This window comes from Bombina bombina, chromosome 4 (genome assembly GCF_027579735.1).
Source record: "Bombina bombina isolate aBomBom1 chromosome 4, aBomBom1.pri, whole genome shotgun sequence".
Lineage (NCBI taxonomy): Eukaryota > Metazoa > Chordata > Amphibia > Anura > Bombinatoridae > Bombina > Bombina bombina.
This window is the reverse complement of record NC_069502.1, coordinates 744970220-744988129: the sequence shown is the minus strand read 5'-3', so window position 1 is coordinate 744988129 and position 17910 is coordinate 744970220. Positions and strand designations below refer to the sequence as shown.

General features: G+C 38.4%; 1 protein-coding gene across 1 annotated transcript in view; it reads right to left on the bottom strand.

Moving 5' to 3' along the window:
• Positions 1-17910, bottom strand: part of WDR27 (WD repeat domain 27) — an 896914-nt gene that overhangs the window by 613625 nt on the left and 265379 nt on the right. The window contains 1 exon segment of the mRNA XM_053712226.1: positions 4437-4511. Within this exon segment, the coding sequence (XP_053568201.1) occupies positions 4437-4511 (75 nt within the window).

The window sequence follows — 17910 nt, the reverse complement described above, 5'->3', positions numbered from 1 at the left end:
TAAGCTAGCTACAATATTAACTATTAGTTATATTGTAGCTAGCTTAGGTTTTATTTAAGAGGTAAGTATGTACTTTCTTTAAATAGGCATTATTTAGTTAATAACTGTAACTTTAATTTAGCTCTATTTTAATTATGTTAAAGTTGTGTGGTGTTAGGGTTACTTTAGGGTTAGGGGTTAATAGATTAATTTAGGTTGTTGCGATGTGGGGGGCTGGCGGTTTAGGGGTTAATAACTTTATTATAGTGGCGGCTATGTCGGGGAGCGGCGGAATAGGGGTTAATATCTTTATTATAGTGTGGGCGATGTTGGGGTGCAGGGGAATAGGGGTTAATATCTTTATTATAGTGTGGGCGATGTTGGGGTGCAGGGGAATAGGGGTTAATAACTTTAGTATAGTGGCGGCGATATCAGGAGGTTAGGTTTATTTAGTTGTAGTGATGTGGGAGGCCAGAGGTTTAGGTCTTAATAACTTTATTATAGTGGCGGCGATGTCGGGGAGCGGCTGAATAGGGGTTAATATCTTTATTATAGTGTGGGCGATGTTAGGGTGCAGGGGAATATGGGTTAATAACTTTACAGGGAGTGCAGAATTATTAGGCAAGTTGTATTTTTGAGGATTAATTTTATTATTGAACAACAACCATGTTCTCAATGAACCCAAAAAACTCATTAATATCAAAGCTGAATATTTTTGGAAGTAGTTTTTAGTTTGTTTTTAGCTTTAGCTATTTTAGGGGGATATCTGTGTGTGCAGGTGACTATTACTGTGCATAATTATTAGGCAACTTAACAAAAAACAAATATATACCCATTTCAATTATTTATTTTTACCAGTGAAACCAATATAACATCTCAACATTCACAAATATACATTTCTGACATTCAAAAACAAAACAAAAACAAATCAGTGACCAATATAGCCACCTTTCTTCTCCATGGATTCTGTCAGTGTTTTGATCTGTTCACCATCAACATTGCGTGCAGCAGCAACCACAGCCTCCCAGACACTGTTCAGAGAGGTGTACTATTTTCCCTCCTTGTAAATCTCACATTTGATGATGGACCACAGGTTCTCAATGGGGTTCAGATCAGGTGAACAAGGAGGCCATGTCATTAGATTTTCTTCTTTTATACCCTTTCTTGCCAGCCACGCTGTGGAGTACTTGGACACGTGTGATGGAGCATTGTCCTGCATGAAAATCATGTTTTTCTTGAAGGATGCAGACTTCTTCCTGTACCACTGCTTGAAGAAGGTGTCTTCCAGAAACTGGCAGTAGGACTGGGAGTTGAGCTTGACTCCATCCTCAACCCGAAAAGGCCCCACAAGCTCATCTTTGATGATACCAGCCCAAACCAGTACTCCACCTCCACCTTGCTGGCGTCTGAGTCGGACTGGAGCTCTCTGCCCTTTACCAATCCAGCCACGGGCCCATCCATCTGGCCCATCAAGACTCACTCTCATTTCATCAGTCCATAAAACCTTAGAAAAATCAGTCTTGAGATATTTCTTGGCCCAGTCTTGACGTTTCAGCTTGTGTGTCTTGTTCAGTGGTGGTCGTCTTTCAGCCTTTCTTACCTTGGCCATGTCTCTGACTATTGCACACCTTGTGCTTTTGGGCACTCCAGTGATGTTGCAGCTCTGAAATATGGCCAAACTAGTGGCAATTGGCATCTTGGCAGCTGCACGCTTGACTTTTCTCAGTTCATGGGCAGTTATTTTGCGCCTTGGTTTTTCCACACGCTTCTTGCGACACTGTTGACTATTTTGAATGAAACGCTTGAATGTTCGATGATCACGCTTCAGAAGCTTTGCAATTTTAAGAGTGCTGCATCCCTCTGCAAGATATCTCACTATTTTTGACTTTTCTGAGCCTGTCAAGTCCTTCTTTTGACCCATTTTGCCAAAGGAAAGGAAGTTGCCTAATAATTATGCACACCTGATATAGGGTGTTGATGTCATTAGACCACACCCCTTCTCATTACAGAGATGCACATCACCTAATATGCTTAATTGGTAGTAGGCTTTCGAGCCTATACAGCTTGGAGTAAGACAACATGCATAAAGAGGATGATGTGGTCAAAATACTCATTTGCCTAATAATTCTGCACTCCCTGTAGTATAGTGGCGGCGATATCAGGAGCGGCAGATTAGGGGTTAATAACATTTTGTAGGTGTCGGCGATGTCTGGGGTAGCAGATTAGGGGTGTTTAGAGGTGGTTTTCAACAGTTTAGAAATCAGCTTGAGCCAAACTAAGTTTAGTTTTCAAAAAAGAATAAAAAAAGAACAAAGCAATTTGAAAATAAAAGTAAATTGGAAAGTTGTTTAAAATTGCATGCCCTATCTGAATCACAAAAGCTTAATTTTGACTTGACTGTCTCTTTAACTATCTTTTTTTAAATAAAGATTAGCGATATTAAGAAAAACAATAATGGAAAGTGTACAATCAATCATGAACCAGACCAGGAGCTTTACATTTTTGCAACTGCCGCATTGCTGTGTTTTATTGCTGAGTGTTGTTTTAAAGATACACAAATTATATTCAAACAGTTTAAAAATATGCAAAAAGGAGAACAATTTTGAAAAGAGCTATAGGCACAGAAGGAACTACAATTACATGGTGGGCAGTAACCATTATTTTATAGCTGTACTCAGCCGTTTAATGTCCCTTTAAATAGTATGGCATGTTAATATCAATGTTTAAAGGGACAGTCTACACCAGAATTTTTATTGTTTTAAAAGATAGATAATCCCTTTATTACCCATTCCCCAGTTTTGCATAACCAACACAGTTATATTAATATACTTTTAACCTCTGTGATTATCTCGTATCTAAGCCTCTGCAAACTGCCCCTTTTTTCAGTTCTTTTGACAGACTTGCAGTCTATCCAATCAGTGCCTGCTCCCAGATAACTTCACGTGCACGAGCACAGTGTTATCTATATGAAATACGTGAACTAACACCCTCTAGTGGTGAAAAACTTAAAATGCAATCTGAAAAGAGGTGGGCTTCAAGGTCTAAGAAATTAGCATATGAACCTCCTAGGTTAAGCTTTCATCTAAGAATACCAAGAGAACAAAGCAAAATTGGTGATAAAAGTAAATTGGAAAATTGTTTAAAATTACATGCCCTATCTGAATGATGAAAGTTTATTTTGGCCTAGACTGTCCCTTTAATGTAGATAAAATACATTTTTTGTAATATCCTTTCATTATTTATTTTGTGGGATTTCAATTTCCACTGATTTCCACTTATTTCCTCATTCCTTCTCTCGCTTTCTACACAGCTAAAATTGCCATTTCTTTGTACTACCCCCTAAAATTAAAAAGACAGTCTACTCCAGTATTGCTATTGTTTAAAAAGATAGATAATCTCCCATTCACCAGTTTTGCATAACCAACACGGTTATATTAATACCATTTTTTCCTCTAAGATTACCTTATATCTAAGCCTCTGTACACTGCCCCCTTATTTCAGTTCTTTTGACAGACTTGCATTTTAGCCAATCAGTGCTGACTCATAAGTAATTCCATGGGAGTGAACACACTGTTATCTATATGGCACACATGAACTAACGCTGTTGAGCTGTGAAAAACTGTCAAAATGCACTGAGATAATGGGCAGCCTTTGAGAGCTTAGAAATTTGCATATCAGCCTACCTAGGTTTAGCTTTCAACAAAGAATACCAAAAGAACAAAGCAAATCTGATAAAAGTAAATTGGAAAGTTGTTTAAAATGACATGCCCTATCTGAATCATGAAAGTTTAGTTTTAACTAGACTGTCCCTTTAATACAACTGACTGAGAGATTGTATTCATTTACAGATTTAGCAGATAAGGAAGCATAAAAATGAAAACACTTTTCAGTAAGAAATACTCCATCTTACATTCCAGTCACTTTGGTTTTTCATCACTCTAAATTTAAAATAACATTAATTACAATTCTGCTTTACTTTACAGATAAATATCACAACAGATAAATAAATGTTTAAAGGGACATTAAACCCAACATTTTTCTTTCATGATTCAGATAGAGAAAACAATTTTAAACAACATTCCAATTTACTTCTATTATCTAATTTGCTTCATTCTTTAGATATCCTTTTTAGAAGAAACAGCAATGCACATGGGTGAGCCAATCACACGAGGCATCTGTGTGCAGCCACCAATCAGCAGCTACTAAGCCTATCTAGATATGCTTTTCAGCAAAGGATAACAGGAAAATGAAGCACATTAGATAATAGAAGTAAATTAGAAGTTTGTTTAAAAATGCAAGTTCTTTCTAAATCATGAAAGAAAAAATGTGGGCTTCATGTCCCTTTAACTGATGTATCCTTTCCCTTTTAATTTAAAACATTCCCTGACATATTCTAAAAGGCAAATAATGCATTACTATATTTACACTTGTGGTGAAGCTTACATTCTAAAACCTACCTGGTGAGGTTTTTTTCTATTTTAGGTGGGTCACTAGTTTTCTTGACATTTGTTTTTGGAGAAAACATCTTGATTCTGGCAGATGGTAAAACAGACATGTCACTCATTTATTCATAAAGGCAACTTATTAACCAGTGAAAACAGATACATTCACATTACATTTGGACACACTATTACTGCAGTTCCTGCATACCCTACAAATTTTAATCAAATTGTTTTTATATTACACATTTAGAGGTAGATTATGCTTGGAGCTCATAGATTAGATGGGAGGGTTTTTGAGTGCTTCGGATAGTGCTCGTACTACAGGCTAAAAGTAAAAAATATTGCAACGTGTTAACTTCTTCTCCCATAGAAGTCAAAGGAGCGTTGGAAACTGCAAAAAAAACACCCATACTCACGCGCTAACCCATACGAGTATATACAAGAGCGCTAAACCCAACATGAAATATTAATATTTCACATTCCAATGTTCTTCACATCAAAGAATATGTTCTATTTTTCTATATACCTATTCCTTTAGATATATAGGTATAGATATGTATTTTATATGAACAGTATCAGATAGAAATATATATTTAATAATAAAAAGTACATTATTTTCTATGTGAAGAACAAAGGAAGGTAAAATATGAGTTTTGTCACATTGTGGTTCGCGATTTAGATTTTAATGCGGTCACATTAGCGCACATGAAAAGTTAGCAATCAAAGCACTTTAATGAAATTTAACAGATAAAATATTTTTAAAAATGTATAAAACCTATTAAACATACTGTAAAATATCCTAAATAATCCATAGAATATATCTATATATTTTACAATATGATTAATAATTTGTAATTATTTGTGTTAATGTTTTAAAATATTTCATATGTAATATTTCAATAACGCACCTTAAGTTTTCATGTGCGCTAAAGCGACCGACTTAAAATATAAATCACGGAACGCGATGCGCAAAATGCATATATTACATTATGTTCTTCACATAAAAAATAATGTACCTTTTCACTAAAATGAGCAATAGAATATTTTCTAGCAAATTTCAAAGTTAATCCAATTTTTACTCCCCCTGTATCATGCGACAACCACCAGCCAATGCATATATATGTATATACTGTGTACTTTTGCACATGATCCGTAGAAGCTAGAGCCTTAGAAAGTATGCATGTGAAAAATAAAATATATGCTTACCTGATAAATGTTTTTCTTTCCAGACATGGAGAGTCCATGACGTCATTCCAATTACTAGTGAGATATTAACTCCTGGCCAGCAGGAGGCGGCAAAGAGCACCACCGCAAAGCTGTTAAGTGTCACTTCCCTTACCCATAACCCCCAGTCATTCAGCCGAAGGCAAATGGAAAAAGAAGATAACACAAAGGTGTAGAGGTGCCTGAGGTTTAGAAAAAAAAATTACTGTCTATTCTTAAGGGTGGGGTCGTGGATTGGAAAGAAAGAAATTTATGACGTCATTCCAATTACTAGTGGGAACCAATACCCACGCTAGAGGACATAGAATGAAAATGGAGAGAGAACAAGACAGGCAGACCTAAACAATAGGCACCACCACTTGAAAAACCTTTCTCCCAATGGAGGCCTCAGCCAAGGCAAAAGTATAAAATTTGGAAAATTTGGAAAAAGTATGCAAAGAGGACCATGTTGCAGCCTTGCAAATCTGTTCCACAGAAGCTTCATTTTTGAAAGCCCAAGAAGAGGAGCCAGCCCTAGTGGAATGAGCAGTAATTCTCTAAGGAGGCTCCTGTCCAGTAGTCTCATATGCAAAACGAATCATACTTCTCAACCAGAGGGAAAGAGAAGTAGAAGTAGCCTTCGAATCCTTACGCTTTCCTGAGAAACAAACAAACAGGGCAGAAGACTGGCAAAAATCCTAAGTAGCCTGTAGGTAGAATTTTAGAGCTTGCACAACATCCAAGTTGTGCAACAGACGTTCCTTATGAAAAGAAGGATTAGGACAGAGAGAAGAAACAACAATATCCTTATTAATATTTCTATCCAAAACCACCTTTGGGAGAAACCCCAACTTGGTATGAAGAACAGCCTTATCCGCATGAAAAATAAGGTAAGGTGAATCGCACTGCAAAGCCGAGGGTTCAGAAACTCTCTGAGCAGAAGAAACAGTAAAAAGAAACAAAACCTTCCAAGATAACAGCTTAATATCTATGGATGCATTGGCTCAAACGGAGCCCTGCTGCAAAACTCTAAGAACTAGGTTAAGGCTCCAAGGAGGAGCGGTTTAAACACAGGCCTGATTCTGACCAGGGACTGACAAAAAGATTGAACATCTGGTACATCCACCAGATGCTTATGTAAAAGAATAGATCATGCAGAAATCTGACCTTTCAGAGAACTGACTGACAACCCTTTCTCCAGCCCTTCCTGGAGAAAAGACAATATTCTAGGAATCCTGACCCTACTCCAAGAGTAGCCCTTCTAGTCACACCAATAAAGGTATTTACGCCATACCTTATGGTAAATTTTACGGGTAACAGGCTTGCGAGCCTGGAGCATGGTATCAATAACCGATTCAGAAACCCACGCTTAGCCAGAACTAAGCGTTCAATCTCCAAGCAGTCAGATTCAGAGAAACAAGATTTAGATGGAGGAAAGGACCCTGAGTTAGAAGGTCTTTCCTCAGAGGTAACCTCCAAGGAGGAAGACATGACATATTCACAAGATCTGCATACCAGATCCTGCGAGGCCAAGCAGGAGCTATCAGAATTACAGACACTCTCTCCTGTTTGATACGAGCAATGACTCGTGGAAGGAGCGTAAACGGAGGAAACAGGTATGCTAGACCGAATTCCCAAGGGACCGCAAAAGCATCTATCAGAGTGGCCTGTGGAACTTTTGACCTGGAACCATACCTTGGAAGCTTGGCGTTCTGACAAGATGCCATCAGATCTAACTTCAGCACCCCCCACTTGAGGGTTAGCCTGGAGAACACCTCCAGATGAAGAGCCCAATCCCCGGGATGAAATGTCTGTCTGCTCAGAAAATCTGCCTCCCAGTTGTCCACTCCTGGAATGTGGATAGCAGATAGAAAACAATTGTGAGCTTCTGCCCACTGAATAATCTGTGCCACCTCCTTCATGGCTAAGGAACTCTGAGTTCCCCCTGATGGTTGATGTAAGCCACTGAGGTGATGTTGACTGATTGGAACCTGATAAACCAGGCTAAGGACAATTGAGGCAAAGCCATCAGAGCATTGTAGATCGCTCTCAACTCCAAGATGTTTATGGGGAGAACAGACTCCTCCTGAGTCCATAGGCCCTGAGCCTTTAACGAGTCCCATACTGCTCCCCAGCCTAGAAGGCTGGCATCCGTGGACACAATCACCCAGGAAGGAAGCATGTGCCCTGAGACATATGATCCTGAGAAATCCACCACGAAAATCTCTTGTCAACTGGTCCAGATCTATCCACTGAGACGGATCTGAATGATCTCCATTCCATTGTCTGAGCATGCATAATTGCAGAGCTCTCAAATAGAATTGAGCAAAGAGAATGATGTCCATGGAAGCGACCATCAGACCATTTACCTCCATACACTGAGCCACTGATGGCCGAACAGTAGACTGAAGAGAGAGACAAGAGTAGAGAAGCTTGGATTTTCTGACCTCCATCAGAAAAATTGTCATAGATAGGGAATCTATGATGGTCCCTAAGAAAAAGACCCTTGTAGCTGGAACAAGGGAACTCCTCTCCAGATTCAGTTTCCATCCGTGGAAACGTAGAAAAGACAACAAGATCTCTGTATGAGAGTTTGCTTGTTGTAAAGATGGTGCCTGAACCAATATATCATCCAGATAAGGCGCCACCGCAATTCCCCGAGACCTGACAACTGCCAAGCGAGCCCACAGAACCTATGAGAAAATTCTGGGAGCTGTGGCAAGGCCAAACAGAAGAGCAATAAACTGAAAGTGCATGTCTAGAAAAGCAAATCTCAGGAACTGGTGATGATCCCTGTGGATAGGAACACAAAGATATATGTCCTTCAGGTCTATGGTCGTCATGAACTGACCTTCTTGGACCAAGGGAAGAATGAAACGAATGGTTTCCATTTTGAAGGACGGAACCTTGAGAAACTTGTTGAGACACTTTAGGTCTAAAAAAGGTTGAAAAGATCCCTCTTTTTTGGGAACCACAAACAGGTTTGAATAAAAACCCAGACATTGTTCTCTTACTGGAACTATCACGCCCAGGGAGGAAAGGTTCTGAACACACCATAAGAATGCCCCTCTTTTTACCTGATCTGCAGATAACCTTGAGAGGAGAAATCTGCCCTTGGGAGGACGAGATTTGAATTCTATTTTGTAACCCTGAGATACTATGTCCACAGCCCAAGGATCTGGGACATCTCATATCCATGCTTGACAAAAAAGGGAAAGTCTGCCCCCCAGCTGATCCGATCCCGGCCCGGGGGCAGATCCTTCATGCTGACTTAGTCTCAGCTGAGGGTTTCTTTGATTGCTTCCCCTTGTTCCAAGACTGATTGGGTCTCCAAGAAGACTTGGACTGCTCCTGCTTAGAGGATGGAGAGGAAGGCTTTGGACCTTTGAAGTAACGAAAGCAACGAAAATTACTTTGACTTCCTTTAGGTCTATTCTTCTTTTCTTGTGGTAGAAAGGACCCCTTTTTCACTCGTAATTTCAGAAATTATTTCTGCCACACCAGGTCCGAACAAGGTGTTAGCTTTATAAGGTAGCAACAGAAGCTTGGACTTGGAGGTAACATCACCTGACCAAGATTTTAGCCACAGAGCCCTACAGGCTAGAATAGTGAAGCCAGACATCTTGGCTCCCAGTCTAATAACTTACATGTTAGCATCAGAGATAAAGGAGTTAGCTAGTTTGAGAGCCTTAATCCGTTCTTGTATCTCCTCCAATGCAGTCTCTTCTAAAATCAATTCAGAAAAAGCATTGCACCAATAAGATGCTGCACTTGCTACTGTGGCAATACAAACTGCAGGCTGCCATTAAAGACCTTGATGAACATACAGCTTCCTCAAATAAGCCTCCAGCTTTTTGTCCATGGGATCCTTAAAGGAACAGCTATCCTCAAAAGGGATCGTAGTTCTCTTAGTCAGGGTAGAAATAGCCCCTTCTACCTTAGGCGCCGTGCGCAATTAATCTCTAATGGAGTCTGCAACAGGAAACATATTTTTAAATACGGGAGACGGGGAGAAAGGTATCCATTGCTTCTCCAATTTCTGTGTAATAATCTCTTTCACATGGTCTTGAACAGGAAACACTTCCGCAGAGGAAAGAACATCATAGTATTTGTTAAGCTTAGGGTTGACAGCAACAGGAGAGTCGGAGTCGTCCAAAGTAGCCAGTACCTCCTTTAATAGTAAACAAAGGTGTTCAAGCTTAAATCTGAAGTTTGTCTGTCGGAATCTGAGATTTCACCCTCAGTGGCTACTGAGGTATCCTCCTCATCAGACTTATGAGGGAGGGCATCCTGTGTAGCAGCAGATGGGACAGACACCTTACACTCTGAAACATTTTTTTAGATTTCCTCTTGCGCTTCCCCATCATGGGAAAAGCAGATAAAGCAGCTGATACCGCAGAGGATATCTGTGCAGCAAAATCCGATGGCAAATAAACTCCTCCAGGAGGCTGAGAGGAACTGCAGGGCACTGTATGTGAAGCCGTGGAGGCTTGGGATGTTAGAGGAGAAAGCTGTAGCATTGCCTGAACAGCATCATCCTGAGAGACATTAGGCTCAGAAACAAAAAATGTATCTTTACATTTCAAAGTCTTTTCTAAACATGAAGAACAAAATTGCATAGGTAACACAATTTGGGCCTCAAGACACAATAAACATTTATCCATAGGAGCAGACTCCTGTTCTATGTCCATAGGTAAAAGAATTCCCAATAATTAAAGGAATAACTGATATATGACAATGACATTTAATCTCCTCAGAGCAATATTCAAAACAAATAAAAAGGCGCCTCTACACCTCAGGCAGACTGAGGTGCCCTACCTTAACCTTCTTCCCATATTGTTAGGCAAGCAGCTGTACATCGATCGAAAAAAAACAACAAAAAAAGATCCGACACCAAGAAGCTGTCCAAAATGACGCCACTCCACTCAGGAACTCAGTCGGGTGAGGGAGGGGTCACATGACTGGCAGAAAAAGAAATTGTGCAGCAATAACTAAAAGTTATAGCAGCAACTGCCTAGACAAAGTAGAGCCCAACACTCACATTTCCTAATAAATAAAAGTCCCAATAAACTGAAACTTATATATAAAAAGCCTCAGAGAAAACATCCCATAACCACATGGAAAGTTAACCCTTTAGTTCCACACATACATAAAGTGCTTGTACCCTGCCAAAATAAATCCTTCCTAAAGGATTAATTATGTCCCAATAATTACTGCAGGAAAATCTTCTCAAGTGCAAGTCTCCAATACATAGAAGACAAAAGCACTTACCTGCAAATTCAGCTGTCCAGCAGGAAGACAGTTCACAAGGCGTGACAGGACACATACTCCTATCAGAGACCTGCAGAAAAAGAAAGAACAGAGTAACCAACTCTGGCTTTCTATACCAAGGGCAGCACACCTGTTAGAAAACCAAGCAAGGACTACCTCACAACGTTCTAACTGCTTAAAAGCCACCACCTACTCTTACTCAATAGATTGATGTGGATACAGTTAAACCCAAATCCTTGCATGCAGGGAAAAGTACCCGAAAAAGGAATCCATTCTTCAGACACCGAACTTCACCTCCTCCATTGACAGAGGCAAAAAGAATGACTGGGGGTTATGGGTAAGGGAAGTGACACTTAACAGCTTTGCTGTGGTGCTCTTTGCCTCCTCCTGCTGGCCAGGAGTGAATATCCCACTAGTAATTGGAATGATGTCATGGACTCTCGATGTCTTAGGAAAGAAAGAATGTACACATTTTTATAATTTAAAGCATATTGGAAAATTACTTTTTACATCAATTTTTTTTTTTAAATGCAATAATACAAAACCATACATAAATTACAACATACAGAAATCAAAACAAAATATCCCATGGTACGGGAAGTTCAAATTAGTAGTATAGTATAAAGAGAGTCTCTCTCTCTCTTTTTTTTTTTTTTTTTTTTTAAAAAGGTGCACGCCTCAGAGGTCTTGGAGTTTAAGTTGAAAGAAAGATACAAAAATACAAATACACTATAATCTTACAATAATGTGTCATACAAAACCTCTACCCACATTTAGATAGAAGCACATTTCATAGCACTCTGTATTTTGTTTTGTTTGTACACAATATAATTTTTCTAAGCTTCATAAGAATGAAACCCTCTCTCTCCATTAGTTGGATCCCAGGTAAGGTTAGTGTATTCCAGTTAGCAGAGATTAATTGTTTAGTTAACCATAAGTTCATACGTAACTTACTTAAAAAAGAAAAATGAAAAGATTTAAAAATATTGTAAGTGATAGAACCTGGTCTACTTCTGTTTTAATAGTAGACCAATAGGCTTGGAACACAGGACATAGACACCAGATAAAGGCTCTCAGCAATATAATTTCCTGTCTTGTCATAATAGGGACATGAAACCCACATTTTCTTTCATGGTTTAGATAGAACATGTCTTTTTAATTAACTTTCAATGTGTGTCTCTTATTATTATTATTATCCATTATTTATAAAGCGCCAACAAATTCTGTCCATGTTTTAAGAGACAGGACAAAATTTATCAAACAAATACAGGAGGAATTGAGGGCCCTATTCCTGTGGGAACTTACAATCTTATCAAATGTGCTTCATCCTCTTGTCTTCCTTTGTTTAAGGAGCAGCAATGCACTATAGGGAGGTAGCTGAACAAATTTAGTGAGCCAATGACAAGAGACATATATACTGTATAGACAGGTGGCCCTCGTTTTACAACGGTTCAATTTACACTGTTTCAGAATAACAACCTTTTTTCCATGTGACTGCTATTGAAAAGCATTGAGAAGCAGCGCATTTATTAAAATAGCCAGTAGGTGGAGCTGTCCGCTTGTGTTGCGGCAAAGCCAAGCAAGCTGAAATTAATCAGTTTAACCAGACCTGAGCTATCGAGCAGATTTCAAAGGAACAAGATCTCCCTGTCTATAAATCAGTCCAGATTGGAATGCATAGAAAGAAGTGTTTGCAGAAAAATGCAAGTGAAGTCTGTGTTGTGTGATTATTTTATTAGGTTTATAATGCTGTTTAGCAAATGTTTTTGTTCATTTAAAAGGACATTAAACCCAAAAATTTTCTTTCATGATTTAGAAAGATCATGCAGTTTTAAACAACTTTCTAATTTACTTCTATTATCTAATTTGCTTCATTCTCTTGATATTATTTGCTGAAAAGCATATCTAGATAGGCTCAGTAGCTGCTGATTGGTTGCTGCACATAGATGCCTCATGTGATTGACTCTCCCACGTGCATTGCTCTTTCTTCAGCAAAGGATATCTAAAAAATTAACGGCTAGATTTAGAGTTCTGAGGCCAAAGGGGTGCGTTAGCTACGCATGCTTTTTTTCTCCCGCACCTTTTAAATACCGCTGGTATTTAGATTTCACAGAAGGGCTGCGTTAGGCTCCAAAAAGGGAGCGTATAGCATATTTACCGCCACTGCAACTCTCAATACCAGCGGTGCTTACGGACGTGGCCAGCTTCAAAAACGTGCTCGTGCACGATTCCCCCATAGAAAACAATGGGGCATTTTGAGCTGAAAAAAAACCTAACACCTGCAAAAAAGCAGCGTTCAGCTCCTAACGCAGCCCCATTGTTTTCTATTGGTAAACACTTCCTGAGTCTGCACCTAACACTCTAACATGTACCCCGAGTCTAAACACCCCTAACCTTACACTTATTAACCCCTAATCTGCCGCCCCCGCTATCGCTGACACCTGCATATTTTTTTAACCCCTAATCTGCCGCTCCGTACACCGCCGCAACCTACATTATCCCTATGTACCCCTAATCTGCTGCCCCTAACACAGCCGACCCCTATATTATATTTATTAACCCCTAATCTGCCGCCCCCAACGTCGCCTCCACCTACCTACAATTATTAACCCCTAATCTGCCGACCGGACCTCACTGCTACTATAATAAAGTTATTAACCCCTAATCCGCCTCACTCCTGCCTCAATAACCCTATAATAAATAGTATTAACCCCTAATCTGCCCTCCCTAACATCGCCAACACCTAACTTCAAGTATTAACCCCTAATCTGCCGACCGGACCTCGCCGCTACTATAATAAAGTTATTAACCCCTAAAGCTAAGTCTAACCTTAACACTAACACCCCCCTAAGTTAAATATAATTTAACTCTAACAAAATAAATTAACTCTTATTAAATAAATTATTCCTATTTAAAGCTAAATACTTACCTGTAAAATAAACCCTAAAATAGCTACAATATAATTAATAATTACATTGTAGCTATTTTAGGATTTATATTTATTTTACAGGTAACTTTGTATTTATTTTAGCTAGTTAGAATAGTTATTAAATAGTTATTAACTATTTAATAACTACCTAGCTAAAAGAAATACACAATTACCTGTAAAATAAATCCTAACCTAAGTTACAATTAAACCTAACACTACACTATCATTAAATTAATTAAATAAATTAACTACAAATAACTACAATTAAATACAATTACATAAACTAACTAAAGTACAAAAAATAAAAAAAGCTAAGTTACAAAAAATAAAAAAAATAAGTTACAAACATTTAAAAAATATTGCAACAATTTTAAGCTAATTACACCTAATCTAAGCCCCCTAATAGAATAACAAAGCCCCCCAAAATAAAAAAAATGCCCTACCCTATTCTAAATTAAAAAAGTTCAAAGCTCTTTTACCTTACCAGCCCTTAAAAGGGCCTTTTGTGGGGGCATGCCCCAAAGAAAACTGCTCTTTTGCCTGTAAAACAAAAATACAACCCCCCCCAACATTAAAACCCACCACCCACATACCCCTAATCTAACCCAAACCCCCCTTAAAAAAACCTAACACTACCCCCCTGAAGATCATCCTACCTTGAGTCGTCTTCACTCAGCCGAGCCACCGATGGAACTGAAGAGGAGATCCGGAGCGGCAGAAGTGATCCTCCAAGGGGCGCTGAAGAAGTCTTCCATCCGATGAAGTGATCCTCCAAGCGGCGCTGAAGAAGTCTTCCATCCGATGAAGTGATCCTCCAAGCGGCGCTGAAGAAGTCTTCCATCTGGGCGATGTCATCTTCCAAGCGGGGTCTTCAATCTTCTTTCTTCAGGATCCATCTTGCAGACCTCCGACGTGGAACATCCTGCTGGCCCGACGGACTACCGACGAATGAAGGCTCCTTTAAGGGACATCATCCAAGATGGAGTCCCTCGAATTCCGATTGGCTGATAGGATTCTATCAGCCAATCGGAATTAAGGTAGGAAAATTCTGATTGGCTGATGGAATCAGCCAATCAGATTCAAGTTCAATTCGATTGGCTGTTCCGATCAGCCAATAGACTGCAAGCTCAATCTGATTCTCATTGTTGAGAATAGTCTCACTTGGACATCAGATCCTAACAGTCTTATCATGAGAGAAGGATTATATTTATTAATTTATAACCACTCAAATAATCTAATTTAGGCAATTCTTGCTTGTTTCAGGGATCACAGGGATAGTAAATTCTATCTGTTTAGACCTTTGTCCACGCTGTAAATAAAGGTCATTGTAAACAGTGGAAGATGACTTATAGGATAGATATGTTAATTTCTTACTTTTCTTTATTTTTTACATTTCTTTATTTTTACTCCAGAAATGCACTAAATGTTAGTGTTTCATTGAGCCCCTTAGGACTCATACTCTGTAGTCTAAAAATCCATTTTGTCTCTGCTTTAAAGAGTGCATTTTCAATGTTCCCCCCTCTTATTCCTAGTGAAACCTTCTGAAGGATCCAACTTCGTAATTCTGGTTTGCATTCATGTTTATCCAGAAAGTGTCTTGCCACTGTGGTCAGCTTTTTGTCATGTTCCAAATCATTTTTGGCATTTTTGATGTTACATATATGTTCACCTAGGCGTCTCCTGAATTCACGTGTCGACATTCCCACGTACTTCTTATTACAATTGCACTCAATACAATAGATAATATTCTTACTCCTGCAATTGTAGAAGTCATTCATGAATATAGTACCAGATGGAAAGATACTCATCTGTTTTACATTCAGCATATATGGACAGAACTTACACGTCCCACATGCGTATGTTCCCTTAAAATCCTTTCTTTTTTTGGTAGTTGATTTTACAAAATGACTCCTCGTTATCTTGTCCCTAATTGTAGGGGCTCGTCTGCAGCTCATTGCAATTTTGTCCCCAATACACTTGGATAAATCCTCATCTGTTTTTAAAATATGTTAATGAGTATTGAGGATATCCCTTATTTCCTTATGTGCTGTATTGAAGGTGCTGACAAACCGTACTTTATTATCCAGGTTGGATTTTGATTTAGGTTTGAGTAGGTGTAATCTGTCCGTATGGAGGGTTCTGTGATATGCCTTTTTAAGAGTGCTATTTGGGTATCCCCTAGCTTTTAGCCTCTTTTTCATGTCCATTGACTGATTTTTAAAATCACTAATATCAGAACAATTGCGCCGTAATCTAAGAAATTCCCCAAAGGGAATGGCTTTCTTAGTTGCTGGATGGTGAGCACTTTGGAAACTAAGTATCGAGTTTGTGGCGGTTTCTTTTCTATAAAGATCTGATTTAATCTGACCGAACATATCTCTCGATATTCTCAGGTCAAGAAATGTTACACTTTCGTGATTAATTTCATAGGTTAGACGTAAATTCAGGTGGTTGGTATTTAGGATTCCAATAAATTCTTTGAATAAGGATATGTCTCCTTTCCAAATCAGGAAGACATCATCTATGTACCTGAGCCACAGGACAATGTTGTCCGCATATTTTTCCATATCCATTCCAAAAACAAATTCTCGCTCCCACCACCCTAGATATATATTCGCATAGGTGGGGGCACATGCTGTGCCCATCGCTGTTCCACGAATTTGCAGGAAAAAATTGTCATTAAAGACAAAGAAATTATGACTCAGTACAAATTTGAGTAATTTCACTAGGAATGTGTTTTTAGGGGTATGTTCTGCTGCTTCCATTTGGAGAAAATAGTTGACTGCATAGCAGCCCCAGTGATGTTCAATTGATGTATAAAGTGACTCAACGTCACAAGTTGCTAAGAACATATCATCTTCTAATGTCATGTCCTCTATTTTGCTGAGTACATCCATCGTATCTCTTGTGTATGAGGGAAGTGTTAGAACAATATTTCTTAGTCGCAGATCCAAATATCTAGATGCCTGTTCGCAGAGGCTACCAATTCCTGCCACAATTGCGCTGCCAAGAGGTGTCAATTTGTTCTTATGTATATTTGGTAATATGTAGAAGGTAGCAATTTTAGGGTTCTCTACCTTCAGGATTTTCACTTCTTTTTCATCTATCACGCTATCTTTTTTAGCATAATTGATTAAGGTTTCATACATTTTCAGGTATGCACTCCTTAAAGCAGAGACAAAATGGATTTTTAGACTACAGAGTATGAGTCCTAAGGGGCTCAATGAAACACTAACATTTAGTGCATTTCTGGAGTAAAAATAAAGAAATGTAAAAAATAAAGAAAAGTAAGAAATGAACATATCTATCCTATAAGTCATCTTCCACTGTTTACAATGACCTTTATTTACAGCGTGGACAAAGGTCTAAACAGATAGAATTTACTATCCCTGTGATCCCTGAAACAAGCAAGAATTGCCTAAATTAGAGTATTTGAGTGGTTATAAATTAATAAATATAATCCTTCTCTCATGATAAGACTGTTAGGATCTGATGTCCAAGTGAGACTATTCTAAGTTTTGACAATGATTTCTTTGTAATATTATGGGAAATCTCCAATACATATATATTTGAATGTTACGGACATCTTGAGTCCTTATGGAGTGTTCTTGTTTAATCGTACACAATTAGAAATTCTACATAATCCTTAATAAATTTAGGACTCCAGTTCATTTTAAGAGAGGGTTACAGATTAAGAATAACAGTGTATAGATGCAGTATATGGTATGACAATTTTGTCCTCCCTGATGATAAACTTTGGCGATTTGCATAAAAATATAATAAACTTTATGTACAATTTAATAATATATGTTAGGATGAAAATCCATAATAAGATACGTCATGGTTAAGATAACTATCATCATAATTTATACCCATATATTTCTGAACATGATGGATACATGAATGGACTGTATGGTTGATATGTATTAGTATGCTTATTTATATATAACAATGGGTTATGAAGAAATCAAGAAACCCATATAGCTATAGAACAAATGAACCAATCTATATATATCATAACCCTGTAACAAACTATGAGTCATACAATAATAAATCATTGATAAGAGGATCGTTTTGATTGCCACT